The 27,059-nt window shown below is 44.0% G+C and overlaps 1 protein-coding gene across 1 annotated transcript in view; it reads right to left on the bottom strand.

Moving 5' to 3' along the window:
- The window catches only part of LOC124622109 (sorbitol dehydrogenase-like), a 120,195-nt gene that overhangs the window by 70,863 nt on the left and 22,273 nt on the right, over window positions 1–27,059 (bottom strand). Inside the window, exons 2-3 of the mRNA XM_047147717.1 lie at window positions 22,514–22,547; window positions 110–274 (exon numbers count right to left, since the gene is read on the bottom strand). Coding sequence (XP_047003673.1) covers window positions 110–274; window positions 22,514–22,547 — 199 coding nt within the window. The remainder of the gene's footprint in view (window positions 1–109; window positions 275–22,513; window positions 22,548–27,059) is intronic.

Here is a 27,059-nt window from a genome sequence, read left to right as displayed (position 1 = left end):
TCAGACGACAGATACTGGTACTTTATTAAATCTTTATTAAATTTGTAATTTAAAGTTTCTGTCGCATGTGTCATGGCAAAATAAAAATTCCCAAACGTGTGGCACTGACCCACTTTGAGATGCTTTACTCCGGGCCCCACTTTGGCGACGACCCCTGAAGCTTCGTGGCCGATCGTCATGGGCACCTCGACCGCGTTGTCGCCGATCTTGCCGTGTGTCAGGTAGTGGACGTCGGAGCCGCAGATGCCGACGCAAGCCATACGCAGCAGTACCTCTGCAAGCAGAAAAAGACGTCCGTGCAAGACTTGTCAGTTCTGGCTACCGCGTGCGAATGTTGCAAGCAGCTGTCGATCACGGACACGTGCTACGGAGAAAAAAGAAGAAGATGAACTTTTCCCATGCAAGATCGGTGAACGTAAGAAATACAGGTATCCCAGACAGCCCAAAATGAATGATATCCAAGGTTCTGAACATGGCTGCGCTTCAGCAACTATGCGTGCAAGAGCTTCAATGGCTTGGAAATAACAGCCAACCAGTTGGAAAATACAGGTTTCTTAAACCTTTACTATGGTTTCAACAGCTTCAAAACTGTCTTCTGCAGAACGTATTACATGATTAACAAATATTACGACATTTTATGTAGAAGAGATATGGTATCGTTGCAATAAACAAAATTACAGGAAACGTTTACAAAAAATTTTAGTGAAGCATGCTCACGTAGAATCAAATTATCTATATCCAACATGGAAGTCGTTGACTCTGTCTGGTACATGTGAGTTGCCTCCACTTAATCACCATTTAAAATATATGATTCAAAAGTAGTGGCGCTCTACTGTATAGCTTTGTCTTAAATCTTTTTAAAATATCACATTTGACGCTGGATCCAACAACAGGTAGTGTGCCACTTGACAGGTCTGTGTGCGTGTGACATTAAATATGAAACGTGGCATCGGATCCTAAGGAGCCTAAGTATGCCACATATAGAACAAGTGACATGCGCCGACTAGCTGAAGAGTAGAGGCACTAGTTTTAGGTCGCTTCTGGTAGGTGACGCTCATGCGCATCGTACATGCACGTAGCTGCAACGAGCAGCGTATGCTGTATCACAAGTACATATTTAACATTGGAGTAAACATATTAATTAAAAAGTTTAAAAAGGGGGGGGGGGGAATTACAAGGCGTGCCATTGAAGTCTTTTGGCAAATAAAGAGCCTACAGTCTCAGGTAAACATAGCAAACTATTTACACTACCTGTTCTACATACAATGTCGTAATATTTGTTAATAGGTACAATGTCATCTGAAGAAAACAGTTTTAAAACTGCCGAAACCATGTCCAAAGTTTAATAAACCTGTATTTTGCAAATGGTTGGCTATTATTTCTAATCCACTGAGTGTTATTTGGTTTTCTTTTCGGATAAATGGTTCAAATGGCTCTGAGCACTAAGGGACTTAACTTCTAAGGTCATCAGTCCCCTAGAACTTAGAACTAATTAAACCTAAACAGCCTAAGGACATCGCACACATCCATGCCCGAGGCAGGACTCGAACCTGCGACCGTTTGGATAAATACCCTTTCAGTGTGTATGTTGAAATATCTTGTTTTGCGTAGAGTTTGATGACTTTTTGCATCTGAATCTGCATCTACATCTACATCTACATCTACATCTACATTTATATTTTGTAATCTACTGTGAAGTGCATGGCAGAGGGTACTTCCTGATGTACTAGAAATTAGGGCGCTTTCCTGTGCGGAGCGCAAAAAGAATGACGCGTAAACACCTTTGTGCGCACTGTAATTACTCTAATCTTGTTTTTGTGATTCCTATGGGAAAGATGTGAGCTGTAGTATATTCCTACATTCCTTCCCTATAATCCGTTATCGAAACTTTGCAAGTAGGCTTTCTCGGGATAATTTAAGTCTGCTTTCAACTGTCTGCCAGATCAATTTCTTCAGCATCTCTGTAACACTCTCCTATGGGTCAAACATACTTGTCATCATTCGTGCTTCCATTCTTTGTGTGTGTTCAATGTCCGTTGTCAGACATATCTGATAAGGATTCGACACACTTGAGCAATATTCTAAGACGGGCGCACGAGTGTTTTGCAAACAGGCTGCAGTGTAGCCTGACTGCATTTTCCTACTATTCTACCAATGAACCGAAGTCTGCCACCTGCTTCGTCTACGGTTGTGCCTGTGTGATGGTTCCACTTCATGTCCCCGAAAATTGTTACATCCTCATGTTGTTGTTGTTGTTGTTGTGGTCTTCAGTCCTGAGACTGGTTTGATGCAGCTCTCCATGCTACTCTATCCTGTGCAAGCTTTTTCATCTCCCAGTACCTACTGCAACCTACATCCTTCTGAATCTGCTTAGTGTATTCATCTCTTGGTCTCCCTCTACGATTTTTACCCTCCACGCTGCCCTCCAATACTAAATTGGTGATCCCTTGATGCCTCAGAACATGTCCTACCAACCGATCCCTTCTTCTGGTCAAGTTGTGCCACAAACTTCTCTTCTCCCCAATCCTATTCAATACTTCCTCATTAGTTATGTGATCTACCCATCTAATCTTCAGCATTCTTCTGTAGCACCACATTTCGAAAGCTTCTATTCTCTTCTTGTCCAAACTATTTATCGTCCATGTTTCACTTCCATACATGGCTACACTCCATACGAATACTTTCAGAAATGACTTCCTGACACTTAAATCTATACTGGATGTTAACAAATTTCTCTTCTTCAGAAACGCTTTCCTTGCCATTGCCAGCCTACATTTTATATCCTCTCTACTTCGACCATCATCAGTTATTTTGCTCCCCAAATAGCAAAACTCCTTTACTACTTTAAGTGCCTCATTTCCTAATCTAATGCCCTCAGCATCACCCGACTTAATTAGACTACATTCCATTATCCTTGTTTTGCTTTTGTTGATGTTCATCTTATATCCTTATTTCAAGACACTGTCCATTCCGTTCAACTGCTCTTCCAGGTCCCTTGCTGTCTCTGGAGGAACTACAATGTCATCAGCGAACCTCAAAGTTTTTTATTTCTTCTCCATGGATTTTAATACCTACTCCGAATTTTTCTTTTGTTTCCTTTACTGCTTGCTCAATATACAGATTGAACAACATCGGGGAGAGGCTACAACCCTGTCTTACTCCCTTCCCAACCACTGCTTCCCTTTCATGTCCCTCAACTCTTATAACTGCCATCTGGTTTCTGTACAAATTGTAAATAGCCTTTCGCTCCCTGTATTTTACCCCTGCCACCTTTAGAATTTGAAAGAGAGTATTCCAATCAACATTGTCAAAAGCTTTCTCTAAGTCTACAAATGCTAGAAACGTAGGTTTGCCTTTCCTTAATCTTTCTTCTAAGATAAGTCGTAAGGTCAGTATTGCCTCACGTGTTCCATCCTCATACTTATATGAATTGACTGATTAATGTTTCGTCCTACTTATATCGTAGTCATAGGATATTAGTTTTTTTCTTTTTGTGAAATACAACATTTTATATTTCTGAATCTTTAAAGCAAGTGACTTCTCTTTGCACCAGCTAGAATTCTTCTCCAGGTCTGACTAAATATTTGTACAGCTTGCGTCAGACATATTTACGTTGATGGTAACGGAGAGCCGTTCGTAATTAGGCCGAAATAAATTCGCTGAATGCGCTTAAGTAGGCGTCAGCTGCATTAGGTACAAATGTTCTACCTCAAAGGTGTAGGGATGTAGACACAGGGGGTTTGGATCGCCCCGGGGAGTGCACGGGTAGCCTGATGATAAAGAGACCACGCGTGATAACCTGAAAATCCTGGTTCGAATCCCCGTCCGGCACAAATTTTCATATTTCACCACAAGTATAACAACTGTATCTAATACAGCTGACCCCAAGACATTCACATTCAGCGAATTTATTTCGATCTGCTTTCAGACAGGATATCATTACAGGTAACTGCGAAAAGTCTGAGGTTATTATTGACAGCAAGGTCGTTAATATGCAAAAAGTGAACTTCGTCCGAAGAGACATCTCAGGATGGATAAAATCGCAGAAAACATGGGACATGAAAAAACGAGCACAGTTTTATATACATATATACTATACATATATATATATATACTATAAACAAGTCCGTCGGCACCAATCGACCGCCGCGCCATCCTCAGTCGACAGGCGTCACTGGATGTGGAAATGGTGGGGCATGTGGTCAGAACACCGCTCTCGCTTCCGTGTTGTCAGTTTTAGTGACCAGAGCTGCAATTTTTCAATCTAGTAGCTTCTCAATCGGCCTCAAAAGGGCTGAGGGCACCCCTCTTGCCAACGGCGTATGGCAGACCCATCCAAGCGCTAGTCAAACCCTACAGCTATAAACTTCGGTGATCTGACAGAAACCGGTGATCCACTGCAACGAAGCCATTGGGCACTAATACGTAATTTGGTCGCAAAATACTTCGCTGGGGTGCACCCGAAGTTATCTTTTCACATGGCGAAAACTCTCCATCTAAGATAATGTGATGCGTCTTATCTCAATCAAGTCACATTCTTCTCTTGATGTTCCATACAACCACACTTTTGATAATAATCAATCAAGAAACACTGCGTTAATCTTACTGAGTTGTTCCATAGGTTTGATGATGGCATGTGAGAAAAGTGCGAGTTGAATGTCATATGATCGATGTTTTCGGAATCCATGCTGTGTGGCATGGAAGAGGTCGTCCTGTTCAGGTCACTTCATTACATTTCAGCTCAAAATATGTTCTAAGATTCTACAACGAATGGATATCAAGAATATTGGACAGTAATTCAGTGGATCGCTTCTGCTGCCGTTCTTATGGACGACTGTGATCTGTGCGTCCTTCTGACCTTCGGACATATGTATCATGTCAGGATGGATAAAATCGAAGAAAACATGGGACATGAAAAAACTAGCACAGGTACAGCTATAAACAAGTGCCTTTGGTTAAAGGACTTTGGACGAGTTATCCACTTTTGTTTCCCGTATCCACAGTTCGTGGTCTAGCGGTTATCGTCGCTGCCTGAAGATCCCGCGGTCCTGGATTCGATTTTCGGCTGTGTCGAAGATTTTCTTCTCTCGGGCTCTAGGTTTCAATGTTTTCCTAACAATTTCATTTCATCTTCATAGATTAAGTCACTGAAGTCGCGTCACATAAAAAAAGACTTCCACCAGGTGGCCCAAGAACCCCAAATGCGGCCTCTCGGCCAATAATGCCTCATAATCATTTCATTTTCGTTTCTTATTACATATACTGCGTGGCGAGAAACAGTGTGAGAAGCTTGTAAGGTCGTTGCAGGGTAGGCTGTGCTCAGAGACAATTGTTAAGAAAAAATTCGATACATTCCGCCGTTCTCGATTTAATTAACATTGAAGTTAGCCGATCAGGCCGTTGTGCGTGCAAATTCAAGTGCTTCGCCAGAGATGACGTCGCCAAACAGGGCAATAGCGTGATACAAAAATTGGGCATGGAATGGTAGCAAGACTCGAATCCCAGCCAAAGACTAAGCAGTCTCGTGTGCTATCGTCTATGCTACGTGAACAACTGACACTTATTGTATCCGGTGGGCCGCTAGAATTTCCACGCACAGGGGCATGATTGGTTAACTTCAATGCTAATTAACTCATAAAAAGCGCAACGTATCGAAGTTTTTTCTTCACAGTTATTTTTCAGCACAACCTACCCGGCAACACTCTCACAAGTTTTCAGACTGTTTCTGACCACTCTATATAGTGAGAAACGAATACGTTCATCGATCTGTACGTCGCGGAAATATTTATCGAAGAATGTAGTCATAAAAAACTGTATGGAGTGTCTCACACCGTGCCATTTTGGCATTAGTTCAAGTTATAGTGTGAGGTTATTGGTTCAAATGGCTCTGAGCACTATGGGACTTAACATCTGAGGTCATCAGTCCCCTAGAACTTAGAACTACTTAAACCTAACTAACCTAAGGACATCACACACATCCATGCCCGAGGCAGGATTCGAACCTGCGACCGTAGCAGTCGCGCAGTTCCGGATTGAAGCGCCTAGAACCGCTCGGCCACCACGGCCGGCTCGTGTGAGGTTGATGCTTTATTACAGTTTGGGATATCTTCGCCTGTTGCATAGAAGTCAATAGCTCAGGATACAAAGAACAATAGACCTATCTCACGGACATCAATATGCCATTGATTTATTGAACATAACTTCCAGTTGCGTGTGATGGCAGGTTTAATGCTCCTGTACAGACGACTAACTCACAAAACGCTTACTTGCGTAACGTCGGAGCAGGTATGTGATTCGATTTAATACTTTCTAGCTGACAGGGGAAACTTCCCATCAGAAACCCTTAGATATAGTGGTAAGAGGGCCGAGTGGACAGCCCGAAAAAAACTGGAACACAGATCAAGCAAGAAAACAGGAAGAAGGTGTACTGGACTGTGCAACAAAAAAAAAAAATAAAAAATAAATAAACAGTGAACTGTCCAAGACCAGGAAATGCAGCATATAGCAGAAGCGAATTGACACGACGTACTGGTTCAGTGGTTACGGTGTTGGACTGTGACGCGGCCGCACTGTGTTCAAACTTCACTCGTGCCAATTTTTTTTTTCTCACTGTTCGCTTAGCTGATTCTGCACAACTACTCTATAAGCAGCCGAAAGGAAGTGGCTTTCGAATGGAATCCGCAAACATTTGGTGACAAGGCGACAAGTCAACCGAATCCTCCACCGAAAAACACGTCTGGTGTGTCATACACGGCATTAGTGACAGTATGTGTGTTATCTGATAGGAATCTCTTATCGTAGCACCTTATTTGTAGGACAGGTAAGTGAGTGAGAAATGCCTCCTTGCCCGAGATAGGGGTTCGTCTGAAAGTGAAAGTGACCACTTCCAAGAAAATGATGAACGCATAATATTTTGTGACAAGCTGCAACAAATAAACGCAACAGTTTCACATTCACACAATTTCTCTGTGCTCTGTCAAAACATATGCTTTTAACGTTTTTGAAGTTGCGTTCCGTTTTAGAAGTTTTGACTTGAATTCCTTTGTTGTGACATAGTTCACTAGACGTTTATTTATTGTTTTCATTTCTGTAAGACGTCTTTGTAGTATCTCGCCTGCCCTCGCTATTCATCACATTTACTTGCGACGGTAACGTATTGTTACCACATGACTCACATTCTATAACCAATGTATAGTATGACAACTGCCGAGATTACAGAAAGAGAAAAAACATTTCAATTACCGGACGGATAGTTCATAATGTTGTGGGAAAAAGAAAATTAATAAGTCAAGGGAGTGTTGAACACGGCATGCCCGCGTGGCAGGCCAAGGCTATGAGCACTTAGCAGTTTAAGGTTGGTTCTCATTGCACTTCTTCCCTTTGGACCATTCACTGTTGCTGTTTAGCTTTTCTTTTTCACTGTTCAGTACACCTTCTTCCTGTTTTCATGCTTGTTTTCATGTTCAGCTTTTGACGGGGTATCCTCTGCGCCATCTTACCATACCACGTAATCTGAGAGGGGTGCGATGGGGAGTTTTCCTTGTGAGATTTTCTACGACGTCCTTCTTAATGAGAAGCCATTATGAGAAATGATAGCTCGTTCCGGCGTAATCTAGGAAGAGGATAAGGTCGTTATTTATTCGCTGTATACAGGGTGCTTATAAGTAACCTTTCGGTACTTCAGCCAGTGTACACGGAAAACTATTTACCGTATGGGTACCTAACTTTATGGGAATGACGTGCAGACTGTGTGCTGCAGGATTTGCGATGTTCGTAATGTTAGTGTCAAGACTTGTCTTTAGGCGCCGGTACTGGTATAGCAACGTTGAGCTGAAACACAAGCATCTGTGTGCGTTACAGTTTCAGATAGCCAATGTGGATCTGCACGAGGAGAGCATAGCTTTATTCGTAAAGAGGATTTATCAAAACAACAGCAGTAGTGCTGCTGTTCTCCGCAAGTATCGATACAGTAAAGAAATTCGGAGAGATCCTGTTTCGGCACGATTGCGAAGTTCGAATTAAACGGCAATTTTGGAATTGCGTCACAAAGTGCTGAGTAATTGACTGTTTCCATGACTGAGAATGATGGACGCAGTGTGCGATCTTCAAACAGTGCTCGAGCTGTGTTATGACAGTTGAACGTTCCATGGTCCACCGTTCGGTATGTGTTGCTAACAGTCATGAAATGCTATCTCTAGTGCGGTTCCAGGCCGTCGTGCATGGTGACGGCCGTCACATTCAGCAACGGTTATAACCTGTGTGAACATGGCACGCTGTTAACAAACGTTTCTCTCTAAGTTGGAAATTAAAATGTGTTTCTTTCAATGATTTATTTATGATTTTTACAATCACTAGTTTTTCACGGGGACCATCTCAAGTAGCGGAAGGTTAATTATGACCAACATGTACGTAAACGACCAGGCAGACAACGTTTTTAGGTCCCTAACACTTTGCGTAGACGTCGCAGATGTGTAGATTGAAGACAGGCGGTTAAAAAAAGGATTGCCAAATGTGGGAAGGCTTGCAGTTCATTAGCTTCTGAGGCAAAGCTGTCCGTTAGTGTGCATACTTGAAAACAGACACTCAAAATTAGCTGTGGGAAGGCAGACGCCAGAAAGATTTGTTGGACTAATCCAAAAGTAGGATAATTCACCGATGAAGGATGTCACTTATGAAAGGCTCGTTGGACCAAATCTTCACCCTTGGTGTCGGATCTAGAAGCCTTACGGAATGAGCAGGAGGAATAGCGATAATTAGAAGAATAAATAATATTTACTAGGGCGGGAGGTTTACAAAAATGGGCACAAACCACAAAACTGCACTTTCATCACATAGAATCTTACTATCATGATTCTTGGTGTTCTTGTTCCAGAAAGAGAGGAGAGACATATTATTCCCTCCAACTCATATCACTCAAAATGAGCAACACTATATAAAACAACTGAAAATAAAGTTGGAGATATGGTTGATGAAAATGGGTTTGGATTTAGGAAAGGCATTCCGACGTTGTCCTTGGCAATGGAAGCAAGACTTAAGAAAAATTAGAGTAGTTCATAGTATTTGTCGACCTAGACAATTCAAAACGATACAATTGCTCGGATGAGAAATAGGTGAAATCTTTCGCCGCTGCTGTTCAGTCCACGCAAGTACTTCGAAATAACAGTGGCTCCAGTGGAAGAAAGGTTCAGGAGTGGGAAAATAAATTCAGGGTGAAACCATACGAATGATAAGATTCACCGAAGAAAAACGAAGGTAATGAGGAGTAGCCGATATGAGCTGAACGATAAGCTTAACATCAGAATTTGGGACCTCGAAGAAGACGAAGTGAAGGAATTTTGCTACTTTGGAAGCAAAATAGCATATGGCGAATGACGCAAGGAAGACATAAAAAGCAGATTAGCACAGCCAAAGAGCACATTCCTGGCGAAAGTAGGACTACAAAATAAAAAAATAAAAAAAACAAAAAGAAAAATTGGCATCAATTTGACGAAGACATTTCTGAGAATACATGTTTGGAGCACAGCACTGAATAAAAATGAATCTTAGATTGTGGGAAAACCGTAACAGAAGAGAATCGAAACGTTTGAGCTCTGGTGCTACAGAAGTATGTTATAAGTTACGTGGAATTACAAGATAGTGAATGAGGAATCCTAGAGGAAACGAATATAAGGAAAGCATAAAAAGGGGCAGAATGATAGGACATGTGTTACGACATCAGGGAACGAATTTCCATAGTACCTGAGGGAGCTGAAGAGGGTAAAAACTCTAAGGAAAGACAGAGATCGGGGTGCCAAAAGTCATGGGATACCTCCTAATATCGTGTCGGACCTCCTTTTGCCCGGCTTAGTGAAGCAACTCGATATGGTGTGGACTTAACAAGCAGTTAGCCCACCCAGTTAGCCGTGTGGTCTAACGCATTGCTTTCCGGGAGGGAAGGCGTGCCGGTCCCCGGAACGAATCCGCTCGGCGGATAGTGTCGAGGTCCGGTGTGTCGATCAGTCTGTGGATGGTTTTAAGGCGGTTTTCGATCTGCCTCGCCGAATGCTGGCTGGTTTTCCTTATTCTGCCTCAGTTACACTATGTCGGCGATTGCTGCGCAAACACTTTCTCCACGTACGCGTACACCATAATTAATCATGCAAACATTGGAGTTACACTCGTCTGGTGTAAGATGTTCCCGGGGGTCCACTGGGGGCCGAATCGCACAATAACTCTGGATTCGGTGTGGGGCGGCGGTGGGGTGAGTGGACTGCTGTAGCCTGTTGTGGGTCTGTGTGCTACGGCGAGGACGAAGCCTCTCCGTCGTTTCTAGGTCCCCAGCTCCATACAATACAACACACTAACTAGTAGTTATAAGACCCCTGCGGCCTCTACGGCCATCTATTATTTCGAAAAAGTTACTGATGCAGAGTTTTGCGCAAGAACTGACATCTCTATTATCTCCCATAAATATTCGATGGGATTCAAATCAGGCGATCTGGGTAACCAAATCGTCTCCTCGAGTTGTCCAGAATGTTCTTCAAACCAGTTGCGAACAGTGGTGGCTTGGCGACATGGTGCATCGTTGCTCGGGAACATAAAGTTCATGAATGGCTGCATATGGTCTCCAACAGCCGAAAATAACCATTTCCAGTCAATGATCGGTTCAGTTTCACCAGAGGATTCAGTCCATTCCATGTAAACGCGGCCTACACCATTGTGGAGTCATCAGCACCTTTCACAGTGCCTTGTTGATAGCCTGGGTCCATGGCTTCGTGGGGTCTGCGGTACAATCGAACCCTACCATTAGCGCTTACCTTCTGACCAGGCCACAATTTTCCAGTAGTCTAGGGTCAAACAGATATGGTCATGTGCCCAGGGGAATCCCTGCAGGCGATGTAGTGCTGTTATGAACAGCACTCGTGTCAGTCGTCTGCTGCCTTTGCCCATTAACGCCAAATTTCACCGCACTGCCTAAAGGATGCGTTCGTCGTGCGTCCCACATTGATTTCTGCGGTTATTTCAAGTAGTGTTGCTTTTCTGTCAGCTCTGACAACTCTATGCTGCTGCTCAGGGTGTTTAAGTGAACCCCGTCTGCCACTGGATTCTTCGTGGTGAGAAGTGATGCCCGCAATTTGGCATTCTCGGCAGACTCTTGACACTGTGAATCTCAGAATACTGAAGTCCTTAACGATTTCCAAAATTGAAAGTCCCATGTATCTAGCTCCAACTAATATTCCGCGTTCAAAGGCTGTTAATTCCAGTCGTGCGTTCTTAACCAGGTCGATGACCTTTTCACATGAATCACCTGAGTGCAAATGACAGCTCCGCCAACGCACTGTCCTTTTATACCTTGTGTACGCTCTAGGGTGAGTCACCTAACGTTACCGCTGGATATATTTCGTAAACCACATCAAATACTGACGAACCGATTCCACAGACCGAACGTGAGGAGAGGGGCTAGTGTAATTGTTTAATGCAAACCATACAAAAATGCACGGAAGTATGTTTTTTAACACAAACCTACGTTTTTTTAAATGGAACCACGTTAGTTTTGTTAGCACATCTGAACATATAAACAAATACGTAATCAGTGCCGTTTGTTGCATTGTAAAATGTTAATTACACCCAGAGACATTCTAATTTAATGGCCGAGCGGTTCTAGGCTCTACAGTCTGGAACCGCGCGATCGCTACGGTCGCAGGTTCGAATCCTGCCTCGGGCATGGATGTGTGTGCTGTCCTTAGGTTAGTTAGGTTTAAGTAATGTCTAGGGGACTGATGACCTCAGATGTTAAGTCCCATAGTGCTCAGAGCCATTTGAACCATTTTGTAATCTAAAGTTGACGCTTGAAACCTCCGACGTTCAGTTGCGTGTTGTAAGAAACACGGGCCACGGTCGGCGAGCAGCATCTGCAGGGACATGTTTACGATGACAACCGTGTTTACGAGTGTGGCTGTAGTGCACTGTTGTGGTTTGGTCTAGCTGTCGCAGTGTCCGCATGTAGCGCTTGCTGCTATTGTTATTCTGCATTCGTCTCCGCACGCAGTACACCCTGTACACCCTGTTACCAGACGTCTGTGATAGTGTAGTGTTGTAGGAACTGTGACCATGGTAAATTCGAACTCTGAAAAGGCGGAGATTATACTCACCTATGGCGAGTGTCGACGAAATGCAGCTGAAGCCTGTAGGGTGTATGCAGAATGGTACTGCAGAACGGTACCCGGACAGAGAGCATCCAACGTGCCGCACATTGCAAACATCTACCGCCAACTGTATGCAACAGGTATGGTCGTAGCACGCAAACGGGTCCGTAACAGGCCCGTCACAGGAGAAGCGGGTGCAGTTGGTGTGTTAGCTGCTGTTGCCATGAACCCACACATGAGTACACGGGACACTGCGAGAGCCGGTGGACTGAGTCAAAGTAGTGTCATGCGCATACTGCATCGTCACCGCTTTCACCCGTTTCATGTGTCACTGCATCTGCAATTACATGGTGATGACTGTAATCATCGAGTGCAATTCTGTCAGTGGGCATTAACAGAGAATGCGTTGCAGTTCTACCTGTTTACCGATGAAGCGGGTTTCACACCACGGGGCAGTGAATCTACGGAACATGCATTACTGGTCTGTGGACAATCCTCGCTGGCTCAGACAGGTAGAGCGACAGCGACCGTGGACTGTAAATGCATGGTGCGGAATCATTGGCGACCACCTCATTGGTCCTCACTTCATTGCAGGGGCCCAAACAGCTGCAACATACATCGCGTTTCTACAGAATGATCTGCCAACATTGCTCGAAAATGTCCCACTGGAAACGCGTCGACGTATGTGGTATCAGCATGATGGTGCACCTGCACATTCCGCAATTAACACTAGGCTGACCCTTGACAGGATGTTCGACGGGCGTTTCATAGGACGTGGAGGACGCATAAATTGGCCAGCCCGTTCTCCTGATCTTACACCTCTGGACTTCTTTCTGTGGGGTACGTTAAAGGAGAATGTGTACCGTGATGTGCCTACAACCCCAGAGGATATGAAATAACGTATTGCGGCGACATTACATCAGATCTACTGCGGCGTGTACGACATTCATTACGCCAGAGATTGCAATTGTGTGCAGCAAATGATGGCCACCACATTGAACATCTATTGGCCTGACATGTCGGGACACACTCTATTCCAGTCCGTAATTGAAAACGGAAACCACGTGTGTACGTGTACCTCACCCCTCATGGTAATGTACATGTGCGTCAGTGAAAAAGACCAATAAAAAGGTGTTAGCATGTGGACGTAATGTGCTGTTCCAGTCTCTTCTGTACCTAAGGTCCATCACCGTTCCCTTTGGATCCCTACGTAATTCGGTGCTCTCCGATACACACGATCGAACAAATGGCTCTGAGCACTGTGGGACTTAACATCTGTGGTCATCAGTCCACTAGAATTAGAACTACTTAAACCTAACTAACCTAAGGACATCGCACACATCCATGTCCGAGGCAGGATTCGAAGCTGCGACATTAGCAGTAGCGCGGTTCCGGACTGGAGCGCCTAGAACAGTTCAGCCACAGCGGCCGGCTATTTATATGTAAAAGTCTGTAATTATGTATATTTGATGTTTGGAGGTTAACATATGTAAGAGTTGCTCAAGCTGGAATGAAGCGCGAAGACATAGCGGAATGGAACAGTATACACAGTGGACATGCGACAACATTTTCAGTGTATACGCTTTGCAGTACTTCAGTGCCAAACGCCACACTTATTACCCAGATCTTTGCGAAGAGGTTATGGGAAAGATAACACCCATTCGTTAGTGTGGCGCCAGCGCTATTATTTGGTGCTACGGAGTAAAACAGCACCGCTGTCAATGCTGTTGCAAAAGGGCCATGGAAGCAAGCGAGCGCAGAGCTGACCCAAACACTATTACGACAGATGCAGCAATACCACCACCATGTTTCCACATACGGGTTCTACGGACCAGGGACCAGCGTCGGCAATACCGACTACACAGCAAAAAGGCAGGGTGACCACAGCAGTGGCTGGCCAGTTGCTTCACATTCTGGCCGCCGCCTTGATATGGCGTGCTTGGTTGGAAGAGATACAGCGGCAAACAAAGTAGGCATTGAACCTGTATAATCATTTTTAGCATATGGCATCTGCCTGGCAGCACATCTACAGGGACACGCCACGCGGAGTAGCCGTGCGGGGTATGACGTTTTGTCACGGTTCGCGCGGCTGCCACCGACGGAGTTTCGAGTCCTCCCTCGGGTATGTGTGTGTGTGTTGTCCTTACTGTAAGTTAGTTTAAGTTAGATTATGTAGTGTGTAAGCTTAGGGACCGATGACCTCAGCAGTTTGGTCCCACAGAACTTACCACAAATTTCAAAAAAAAATTTCCACTGCTGTTTGTAAGTCCACTCTCATTGACTTAGCGCCTTCCAGAAGGTGGGACACCTTGGTGCTCACTTTAGCTGCAGCCAGCCTTCCGCCAGCCTTCTGCTCTGCAGGCGAGTCGTTCGTGATCGGAACGGTGCAGTCATTCCATCTCCTGCACTAATGCAGGCAAACTGATGCTATATGTCTCGCAATGGCGGACGCCACTCCTGTGGGCTGCTTTCCGCTACAAGAATCGCCGGGAATATCCACATGTGATGGCGCGCTCAGCGCTGAAGAGGAGAACACGGCAAGTGCCATCACCCGATTTCCCAGAAACTTTGCTCCGAGGCAGAGGGGTCAAAATAATCGAATACTTGCCTCGGTTTATCAGTAGACACTCGACCGTTTCTGAAAGAGCGACGCCCAAAGTTTTCGATATGTTTTCCAGGTACTTAATGTGCCTTTTATCGTGCCATATCCTCAGGCGAAATGGTAGCGCATTGGTTAGCCACACAGCCTCTTTATTTTGTGCCCCATCTTCGAAACCTGATTATTACTTTCATTTGTGTTTTTCAGTCATATACCCGTGTCTATAAAAGATTACCACAGAAACGTTTTTCAGTGAATATTGGTATAACATTGCGCTTATTTGTTCGCTAATTCTATGTCAGATGAAAGATTTAGAAAAAAAAGAATGTAAAATTATTTTAAATTGTTTTCGGTGACATGCCTGTAGTGTACCTTGATTCTTAATCAACTTCAAGCGCCAGCTTTTGGAAAAGTGTTTCGATATGCATGGTTCGTCACGAAATTATTTGTGAACATGCGAAATCTTCACCATTTTTAACGACGTTTCTTTCCCGAGTGAGATTCACACGAAGAATCGTCTCTGTGGCAAATCTGGATTCGTGCGATGCTCGTGGTGTTCGGAATATCTGTTCAAAAATGGTTCAAATGGCTCTGAGCACTATGGTACTTAACTTCTGAGGTAATCAGTCCCCTAGAACTTAGAACTACTTAAACCTAACTAACGTAAGGACATCACATATATCCATGCCCGAGGCAGGATTCGAACCTGCGACCGTAGCGGTCGCGCGGTTTCAGACTGTAGCGCCTAGAACCGCTTGGCCACCCCGGCCGGCGGAATATCTGTGTTTCGAATGTTTGTACGATCGGTATGACCCAAGAGAAAGCACCAAATCTTCCTGAAGAATAAATACACGAATAAAATACAAGAATTAATGTAAGAATTGATATGAGAATGAAATATTAGAATACGAGAATTTAAAAAGATTGTAATCCCTCAAAATACCACACAGGCATATGTTATAAATGTGTGACACTTATTGTGAAATCCAGTTGTAATTTTACAATTAATATAACGCCCTTATTTTCCCTAATACGATACGAAACACTTGTATGAACATGGGTAGATAAATGAAAAAAAAAAGAATAAAATAAAATAAGTAAAAAAGAGTAATCTGATTTCGAACATTTGGCGCAGAATTATGAAGTTGCGACGCTAACCACAGAGCGATCATTTCGTCTAAGGCTATTCCGCGGTAAGAGGCACATAAACTATCTTGAACATGCAGTGAAAACTTTGATCGTTTTTTCAGGAACGGTCGGATACCCACAGAGAAGCCGAGACACGTGTTCGCTTATTTTGCTGCTCTTTCATTGAACGAAGTTCATGATAAATCGGGTGGTGGCACTTGCCGTGTTCTCCTCGTGATTTGCGGAGTCGGAAGAAGACGTTGCAGCCGGCCGTTATGACCGAGCGATTCTAGGCGCTTCAGTCCGGAACCGCGTGACCGCTACGATCACAGGTTCGAATCCTGCCTCAGGCATGGATGTGTGTGATGACCTTAGGTTGGTTAGGTTTAAGTAGTTCTAAGTTCTAGCGGACTGATGACCTCAGATGTTAAGTTAATACTTCATCGTCTTACAAGAGGAGTACCTCAACTCCTTCAGTGATTACTGTAATCTACTTGAGCAGCTCGCAAGGTTTCAACTTTCGTTTCAGGTGATAGAATTTTCTCATATCGAGAAATCTGAAGAAATCTGTTTTACTTCGTAAAAAGCTTTAAAAAGCCAAGTTTTCTTTATCATCAACAACCAGTTTCAGCAGACTTTGATGTCTTCGAAATATTTGTTACAAAACGCGCAGAATTAAGAAGTTGCGACGCTAACTAGTACATCCGTTTACTTTAGCTTGACAGGTTCCATTCACTAATGATCAACTTTAGATGGCGTATACAGGGTGGCACACTTAAAAGTCTCTGAGCAAACGTCTCTGGATCAACAAAACATGGTGAAGAACGACTTTCACGGGGGTGAGTGTAAGGCAGGGGTCCACGGATGTAAATTCTACGAGATATTCTAAAAAGTAAGCAAACAGTCGGTTCATGCGAACTTATGTTTTTTAAATGGACACCCCTTGTTGTTTCTTATGCAATCAATAACATTAAAAATCACAAAAGGGATGGCGTTGGTTGTATCGCAATACTTCAATAACATCCAGAGAAATTGCAAAGAGAAGTTGACACTTGAAATAAACAAAAATTACCGCTACAGCAAATCCTGAGATGCAAGCGTGATCTCCACGGTGCGCGTAAACCCTATGTGATTGAAGTACCTATTCTTACTTTCAGTGTCATTACGATGCCCAAAGTAATGATACCGTTTCCTGCCACAAACATTGACGTGTATTTATGGTTTTCCTCTTGCATGTTTTATTTATCTATTTACGCACTACGGAAGAGTACCGGTCTGTACACGCCCACCCATTACACTACACAGTTGTGTACTGGAACGGACCGCAATCGGTGCTGTGTGTGGGACAGCTCACTTGGAAGTAGGTAGATTCATGTACTGATAAATGGCGCTGATGCACTGTAAATTGTAATTGGTGTCAATGTTGTAAATTTGATGTTAATTTACCTACACGTCCGTTTTAGGCATTGGAAATGGTTTTGTGATTACTTTACGGAGTTCTACACCAAAATGGCACACGAGCGGCATAACTGTGTGGCCAGCCTTACACTAATAGACATCATCCGAACCGCCCTACCTTCACAAATATTGCCCGCATCTCGTGGTCGTGCGGTAGCGTTCTCGCTTCCCACGCCCGGGTTCCCGGGTTCGATTCCCGGCGGGGTCAGGGATTTTCTCTGCCTTGTGATGGCTGGGTGTTGTGTGCTGTCCTTAGGTTAGTTAGGTTTAAGTAGTTCTAAGTTCTAGGGGACTTATGACCACAGCAGTTGAGTCCCATAGTGCTCAGAGCCATTTGAACCATTTTTTTTCACAAATATTGTTAGAAAGCTTCTCGCAACAAGTGTCTCCATGGACGCGTATTCGTAGCAAAAGGGTAACACCTGAAGCAGCAGAAGTAGCGATTCTGGCGGCCGCTGCAGTAAATCCTCATGCCAGTTCTTGTGAAATGAAGAGACTGGTGAGAATTCCTCGAACAAGCGTGCTACTTATTCTTCACAGCTATAAATACCAACCATATCTCGTGTCGCTACAAGATAATAACTTTCAATTCGTCTGGAGTACTGACAGTTGGTTCTGCGGCAACGATAGACTTCATGCTTAGGGTGCTGTTTCCCGATGAAGTTACGTTTAGAGACCGTGGGAACGTCAACTCACACGATATGCACTAGTGGTCGCCGGAAAACCCACATTGGCTTTGTCAGGCAGAACTTCAGCGTCAGTGATGTGTCAGTATATGAAGTGGTATTGCAGGTCAACACATCACTGGCCCGTATTTCATTGATAGCTCTCTTAACGGGCGACAACATGGGCGGTTCTTGAGATGTACCTTACCTGGACTGATGGAAGACCTGTCGCTTCATCTGCGTCAAATAATGTGGTATCAGCATGATATCCTGCGCATAATACCATGGTATAGAGAAATGCACTGAGCAAACAATTCCCAAATCGATGGATAGGACGGCGCAGTCCTATTAAAAGATTTCTAGTGCGGTCGCCGACCTAACCCCCATGGGCTTTTTGGTGTGGGAACATGTGAAAAATGTGGTGTATCAGTATGTTCCAACAACAATGGACAACATGAAAGCCCACACTGCAGCTGCATGTGGTGTAGTAACACCAGAAACACTGACAGCAGCGAGTCGATCGGTGTTAGACGGTGCGCCTCGTGTTGCCATTTAACAGTGTTGCCCGGCAGCCTCGCCAGCGGCAAAGTCCGCTTCAAAGTCACCCGCCTAGCGCGCAACCAAGAGCGGCACGGCAACCAAAACAAAAAGTCGATACATTTTTTTTAACGAGAAAGGGAAGGAGATAAGGAATAGAGATAAGGAAAGGACAGAACAAACTTTATTGTCTATAATACAGCATACAATCACCGTTGATCTTTATTTTACAATTGCCATTACCGACTTTTGCCCATATGAAGAGGTACTCATCGGCATTTAATTTCTTTTTCCTTCTCGTACTCTAAACAAATGGCATACTTGGAACAAGAGTACCATAAGGCTGTTTAGCCAAGAGCCCTGTAGTCTCAGCTATACTCCATGTCTTCCAAGCCAAAATCTGGAAATGCTTCAAGGCCACCATAATCTGCATGATTGCCCCATACAACAGCAAGTGTCAACCAGGTACTACCTCCAAACACTGCTTGCATATCACAGGTGAAGTTCAAATGGAGTCCACGAAAAACATTTGGACCTCGGTGATCTCTTCGAACTTACATTGTAGCGTTTCTGCTGTGAGAAATGTGACCGCTCAAAAATGGTTTAAATGCCTCTGAGCACTATGGGACTTAACATGTGTGGTCATCAGTCCCTTAGAACTTAGCTCTACTTAAACCTAAATAACCGAATGGCATCACACACATCCATGCCCGAGGCAGGATTCGAACCTGCGACCGTAGCGGTCACGCGGTTCCAGACTGAAGCGCCTAGAACCGCTCATCCACTGCGGCCGGCTAATGTGACTGCATACCGGAGTGCATTTTCTGTGTTTCTGAGAAGACGTGTTTTGTTTTCTAGGTACTACTGTACGTTTATGTAATCTTTTCACCATGAACAAATCGTTTCCTTATTTTTCATTGTGTGTGGCTGGACATCTGTATTGTTTCCAGTCCTCTTAGTAACAGTGTAAATAGCAATAATTACAGCGTTTGTCACATCGTAGTATGTAAATAACATTGCGATTACAAGCAACATGAGGATCTCTCTGGCATCTCGGGAAGTACAATAGCGGCACGTTTCTTTTGTTTCAAGTGTCAACTTCGCCTTGCAATGTTTCGGGATGTAATTGACATACTGCGATGCAACCAACGCTATTCTTTTTGTTACTTTTCATGTTACTGATTACTTAAAAAATACACTCAAGCTCCAAAGAAACTAATATAGACATGCTTATTAAAATACAGAGATATGTAAACAGGGAGAACACGGCGCTGCGGTCGGCAACGCCTATATAAGACAATAAGTGTCTTGCGCAGTTGTTAGTGTGGTGTCACCGCCAGACACCACACTTGCTAGGTGGTAGCTTAAATCGGCCGCGGTCCATTTAGTACATGTCGGACCCGCGTGTCGCCACTGTGTGATCGCAGACCGAGCACCACCACAAGTCAGGTCTCGAGATACGGACGAGCACTCGACCCAGTTGTACGACGACTTTGCTAGCGACTACACTGACGAAGCCTTTCTCTCATTTGCCGAGAGATAGTTAGAATAGCCTTCAGCTAAGTTCATGACTACGACCTAGCAAGGCGCCATTAACCATTTTAAGATAGAGTCTCACTTGTATCATCAAGGAATGCTGTATTCACATGAAGGATTAAAAGTTAAGTATTAAAGCAGCTACGTACTTTTCTTGCTACCATTCATTACGTATCCTGTTTCAGACCTCTATCTAGCCTACGTGAGATTACGCGTGCCTTTCGGCTACTTCAGTGTGGCGTAGCTGTCTTGTTACGCCACAAAAGTTAGATCTGTTACTGGTGTTACAATGGCAGGTTATCAAGATGTAAGTGAGTTTGAACGTGGTGTTATACTCGGCACAGGAGTGATGGGACAAAGCATCTCCAAGGTAGCGATGAAGCGAGGACTTTCCCGTATGACCATTTCACGAGTGTACCCTGAATATCAGGAATCTTCAATCATTAGGGAAAATCAAATTTCCGGCATCGCTGCTAACGGGAAAAGATCCTGCAAGAACGGGACCGACAACGACTGAAGAGAATTGTTCAACGTAAGAGAAGAGCAATCCTTCCGCAAATTGCAGCAGATTTCAATGCTGGACTATCAAGAAGTGTCGGCCTGCGAACTATTCAACGAAACATCATCGATATGGGCTGTCGGAGCCGAAGGCCCACTCATGTACCCTTGATGACTGCACTACACAAAGCTTTACGCCTCACTTGGGCCCGTAAACGCAGACATTGGACTGTTGATGACTTGAAACACGTAGTCTGGTCGGACGAATCTCGTTTCAAACTGTGTCGAGCGGATGGCCTTGTACGGGTATGGAGACAACCTCATGAATCCATGGACCTTGCAAGTCGGCGAGGGACTGTTCAAGCTGGTGGAGGCTCTGTAATGGTATGGGGCGTGTGCAGGTGCACTGATATGGGACCCCTGATACGTCTAGACACGACTATGACAGGTGACATGTACGTGAGCATCCTGTCTGAGGCCTAAATGGCTCAAATGGCTCTGAGCACTATGGGACTTAACATCCGAGGTCGTCAGTCCACTAGAACTTAGAATTACTTAAACCTCAATAACCCAAGGACATCACACACATCCATGCCCGAGGCAGAATTCGAACTTGCGACCGTAGCGGTTGCGCGGTTCCAGCCTGAAGCGCCTAGAGCCGCTCGGCCACACCGGCTGTCTGTCTGAGACCTGCATCCATTAAATGTATAATGCATTCCGACGGACTTGGGCTACCCCAAACGTCCAGAATTGCTACAGGGTATCTCCAGGAACACTCTGAGTTTATACACTTCCGCTGGCCACCAAACTTCCCAGACATGAACATTATTGAGCGTATCTGGGATGCCTTGCAACGTGCTTTCGGAACAGATCTCCCCCCCCCCCCCCTTGTATTCTTACGGATTTATGGACAGCCCTGCAGGATTCATGGTGTCAGTTCCCTCCAGCACTACTTCAAACATCAGTCGAGTACATGCCGCGTCGTGTTGCGGCACTTATGCTCGCGGAGGCCCTACATGCTATTAGACAGGGGTATCAGTTTCTTTGGCTCTTCTGTGTAATATGGGGTGCACACTTAAACAAAACATAAATATGTGTAGAAACTAATATTAGATTATGTTTTATAATGGCTTATAGTATTTACTTTCGTGAGCCGCTCCCTTCATTCATAACTCTGAAGGTCGTTTTTCAGTATCTATTGTTGACCCAGAGATGTTTGCGCTTAAACGTTTAAGTGGCAACCATGTATAGTACAACTAGTCGCACCATATACGGCGTAGAAGGTGGATCACTGGTGAAAGGAACGTGTAAAGCTAACGTAAATAGATGTGTTAATGTGCTTTTTATTGTGTATTGTGATGTTTATGACGTAAGAATCGTCTGTGAGCACTACATATACAAACATCACCATGTGCACACGGTGCTTTTTGATTATAAATGTTTTATTTCTGAGAAACCTTTGTATAAAGTGCTACATTTTAACCACTAACATGACAACTTGATATGAGGTTCCAACTCACAATGGACATGTTTTGTACGAAAAATTTCTAAAACCTGAAGATGACAGCAAAGTCTTTTGAAACTGGTTGTAGAAAATAAAGAAATATTTATGCGATCTTGGCTTTAGAAAATTTCTCTCTTTCCGTTTCGTAAGCAGTGACAGCACGCTTATTGAGCACTGTGTTTTATGATAACTATAAGAACAGAGAGTGCCGCTTCTGTGATTTTCCACACCAAACTATCGACATTCCAAATTGTACACTTAAAATAACAAGCAAGCAGATAAAATTGAACAACGGACAAAAATTGCTTGCACATGTGGTACAATAGCCCTTTTCTCTACTCGAGAAAAGAGATGAAAAGTCCTTTTTACTGAAGTTCCAGTTAGAAATATAAATTTTATTTCTAGCTGAACATTCAACATTGAAATCAAATATAGATGCAGGTCATATCCAAAAGAGTCTTACCGTTTTCTCCGGGTTCTGGGATCGGCCTCTGCTCCTGAAAAGGAGACGAGACAACGTTAAATTACGCATTTTTTGCTTAATAGTACAGTAATGACGTATGTCAGTTACAGTGCTCAGAGATAACAAAAGGAATTATTAGATCACTCATCTGTTGCCACCAACTCACAGTCTTTGTGGCTGAGATTACTGCTAGTGTAATTCGCTTGTGGATGACATTGTAGCTTCTTTTCCACCTTTGTAACTTGTAGAAATATGTCAGCCTCTCAAAGAGCTGAGCTCGTTAATTAAGTTGTTTTCGTAGCTGATGCATCTGTCGACCGTGCTGCCTACAATCTACAGTATACTTTGCAAGATACGATACATTGGGGGGGCGGGGGGGAGGGGGGGAGAACTACGAGCTGGATCAGTGCTATCAACAACTTCGATTCAAAATAAAGAACAATTCTTATGTTTATGGCTAGGTTCTGCTTAGTTACGTCAGCATTGGGGAAATTTCAGATCAAGGAGGAGTTATTGTAAAAGATAAAATAGTAGTAGGGTGGGGTGTGTTCTGAGTCAGGCCATCTAAAATCAGCTGAAAATTTCTCGGCCAAGTGTGACGTGACATGTGAAACTTTGTCAAGTCCCTTAATTACCAGTTTTTCTACAAACTGGACAATTGGACTATCTGATCAAAAATGTCCAGACCCCCGTTTGTGGACATTGATATAGCGTTTGTCCACCCTTCGGTTTTGACATCTTGAATTCTGCAGGGTACATTTTCAGTGACATGTCCGAATGTCTGTGGGAGGATGGCAGCTCGTACTTCTTGAAGAGCTGAAACGAGATAAGGTACTGATGTACACTCAGGTCTCGAACGAAGCCGACTTTCTGACTCATCCCAAAGGTGTTTCATTGGGTTCAGGTCGGGAATTCGGGCAGGCTCGTCCGTTTCAGAAATGTTACTGTCCACAAACCATTGCCTCACAGATGCTGGTTTATTGACAGGATGCGTTGACACGCTGATACAGTCATCGTCCGCGAAAAGTTCCTCTGCTGCACACAGTGCACAAAGCTGTACATCTACATTTGCATCTACGTGATTACTCTGCTACTCACAATAAAGCGCGAGGCAGAGGGTTCAATGAACCACCTTCAAGCTGTCTCTCTACCGTTCCACTGTCGATCGGCGAGCGGGAAAGACGAGCACTTAAATTTTTCTGTGCGAGCCCTGATTTCTCTTATTTTATCGTGATGATCATTTCTGTCTATGTAGGTGGGTGCCAACAGAATGTTTTCGCAATCGGAGGAGAAAAATGGTGATTGAGATTTCATGAGAAGATACCGTCGCAACGAAAAACACCTTTGTTTTAATTATTGCCACTCCAATTCACGTATCATGTCTGTGGCACTAACTCCCCTATTTCGCAATAATACAAAACGAGCTGCTCTTCCTTGAACTTTTTCGATGTCTGTAAAGCGTGGTCATATCACTCCGCATTTAGAATTTTCGTAATTGCGATAAGGGGACCACGTCTTTAACAACGGAAAACATCCCCAACCCGTAACATTACTTCCTCCATACTTCATTGTCGGCACTACACATGATGGCGAGAAACGTTCTCTAGGCACTCCCAAACGCAAAGCATTCCATCGGATTGTCATAGGTTATAGCAAGATTCACCATTCCAAATCCCTCGTTTCTAGTCGTCCATTGTCCAGTGGCGTTACTCTTCGTTCCACCTCAAGCGTCACCGACTACACAATTGTGTGGCTTGCACGGAGCTGCTCGACCATTGTACACAATTATTTTTAACTCCTTACCCGTAATCATTGTGCTAGCTGGACTACTGGTAGAACCTTGATACTTAGGAGTGATTCCTTCCACTGAGTTCAAGGGATTTTTTATAAACGCCCTCCGCAGTGTCCGGCAACCCTTGTCCGACAGTACATAAGGTGTACCGGTTGTTGGTCTAGCACTGTTGTTCCTTAGCGTCAGTCATATCACCAACGGTCGACTTGGGCAGCTTCAGAGTGGCTGATATGTCCTTGATGTAACTTTCACAAGCTGCGACATCGTCGCTAAAAAAAACCAGTGACCCGTATATGTAATAAGTTTCCTTTAATTTACGTCTATAGTCAGAATCTTTTCTGTTTAACAGATTACCGGTTTCGGTCTTTAATGACCATCATCAGATCTGTCTCATAAAATTTGATTTTATGAGACAGATCTGATGATGGTCATTAAAGACCGAAACCGGTAGTCTGTTAAACAGGAAAGATTGTGACCATAGACGTAAATTAAAGGAAACTTGATGTAACTGTTGCTCTGTTAACACCTACTGAGTCATCCTGACGGACAATTTCTGCTGTTACTGCTTCACTACAGACAACACAGTACTCTGCGCCTCCAATTACGCTGCCGGGTCCGCCTCTCGTGACATCTAGTGGTCGATTCTGGTTATATATTAGTGTCTGGATACTTTTGTTTTGATAGTGTAGTAATGTAGTGGTGTGTACAAGTATTCACCTGAAGCCTGCTCGTCTTCCCATATAGAGCAAACAGGGAGGAGCATCCTAAAACAAACGGCAAAACGCGTAAATGCCTTAAAACTCGAACATTTGAGTAAATCATCTGTATCATCTTTAGCTGCGGGATAAAGCCCGTTTCTAGAGTTTTCCCTAGAACCACGTTGCTTCTACGTGTTCTTCAGCGCCATCTCCATACCTTCAAGTAGATCGTCGTTTCGGTCTGTTCCCACACCGAATAGTCTCCTTGCGCCACCTACCACCCTCTCGACTGGTGATATGCGCCGCCAATCTCCAATTCATTTTTGTTATCGTCATAAACACGTCTTCCGAACCATTTTGTTCCCTGCACATTTTTTTTGTTTTCCAGTGTCTCCTAGCATTGCGTGATATGTACTTCTGCATTAATCGCTTGCCAACTCCAGTTTTTGAATGGTTTTCACATTAAAAGTCAACATCTCATTGCCGTAATTCCAAACTGAAAACACATGCATTTTATATCTTACCATTTCAGACGTATCTAAAGCTTAATTTTTAAAACCGTCAATAGTTCAGCAAAAGAATTTCAGACTCTCGTTATACTTGTTCATTTGTTTGGCTGTCCATCCCTGTCCGCAGCTCGTGGTCCCGCGGTCGCGTTCTCGCTTCCCTAGTACGGAGTCCCGGGTCCGATTCCCGGCGGCGTCAGGGATTTTCACCTGCCTCGAGACAACTGGCTGTTTGTGTTTTCATCAACATTCATGAACGTGGCGAGATTGGACTGAGCAAAGGTTGGGAATTTGTACGGGCGCTGATAACCGCGCAGTTGAGAGCGCCAAAAATGAATCATCATCGTCATCTTGTCAATCTCTTCAATTTCTGCAACTACCCTAAACACAAAATCATGAAATGTATTCGGAAACCGCGAATACAGATCCACCAGCCGGCCGGTGTGGCCGAGTGGTTCTAGACGCTTCGGTCTGGAACCGCGCGGCCGCTACGGTCGCAGGTTCGAATCCTGCCTCGGGCATGGATGCGTGTGATGTCCTTAGGTTAGTTAGGTTTAAGTAGTTCTAAGTTCTAGGAGACTGATGACCTCAGATGTTAAGTCCCATAGTGCTCAGAGCCATTTGAACCAGTTCCACCACGGCTACACAATTTGCTGGAGACTAATGAAAATTTGTGTCAGATTTGAGACTAGAACCCACGTTTCCCAGTTAAGCCGAATGGTCGCATTAACTGCTTCGGCTGTCTGAACACTCTTTGTGGACATACCCAGGCTTCTAATCTCTCAGAGTCTGGTAGTCATACAGTTCGCACGGTTATGTGATTCCCACGAAGGCGACACAAAAAACGTTGTTCAGCAGTGGCTGTCCTTACTGGCGGCAGCTTTCTTTGAAGAGAGCATAGAGAAGCTGGTTTCCTGCTTTGATAAATGCCTGAACAATTGTGGCAACTAAGTAGAAAAATAGTTTAAGAAATGCTCTTTCTTGTAAAAATAAATTTTAGTTAAAAAAATTATTTTTATGAGTTTTGTTCCAAAACGGTATTCACTTTCCGGACATGCTACGGGCCGTCCAATTGGGAAAAATGGCCACTCTACTCATCTGGAAAAATGGCGAAGGTGGCCAGTTCACTTTTGATCTGGTTCCCCTAATAAGATGGTGATGATGATGATGATGATGTTTGGTTTGTGGGGCACTCAAATGTTCGGTTATCAGCGCCCGTAAAAATTCCCAACCTTTGCTCAGTCCAGTCTTGCCACTTTTCAGGAATGATGATGAAATGTCATCTCGAGGCAGGTGAAAATCCCTGACCCCGCCGGGAATCGAACCCGGGATCCCGTGCTCAGGAAGTGAGAACGCGACCGCGAGACCACGAGCTGCAGACTCCCTTAGTAAGAGTTGGTTATTTCCACATATTAGACGTAGTACTACATACTGACTTCTAAATCTCTTTGTGTACAAAGCTGTCATCTGTCATTTTGAATTAATTAACTAGTTAACGTCGTTCAAAACCGTCTCAGTTCTATTATATTAGACCTATTGACACTGGATGA

Source organism: Schistocerca americana, chromosome 7 (genome assembly GCF_021461395.2).
Source record: "Schistocerca americana isolate TAMUIC-IGC-003095 chromosome 7, iqSchAmer2.1, whole genome shotgun sequence".
NCBI lineage: Eukaryota > Metazoa > Arthropoda > Insecta > Orthoptera > Acrididae > Schistocerca > Schistocerca americana.
Note: the sequence above shows the minus strand (reverse complement) of the source record. Positions and strands in the feature narration are given on the sequence as shown.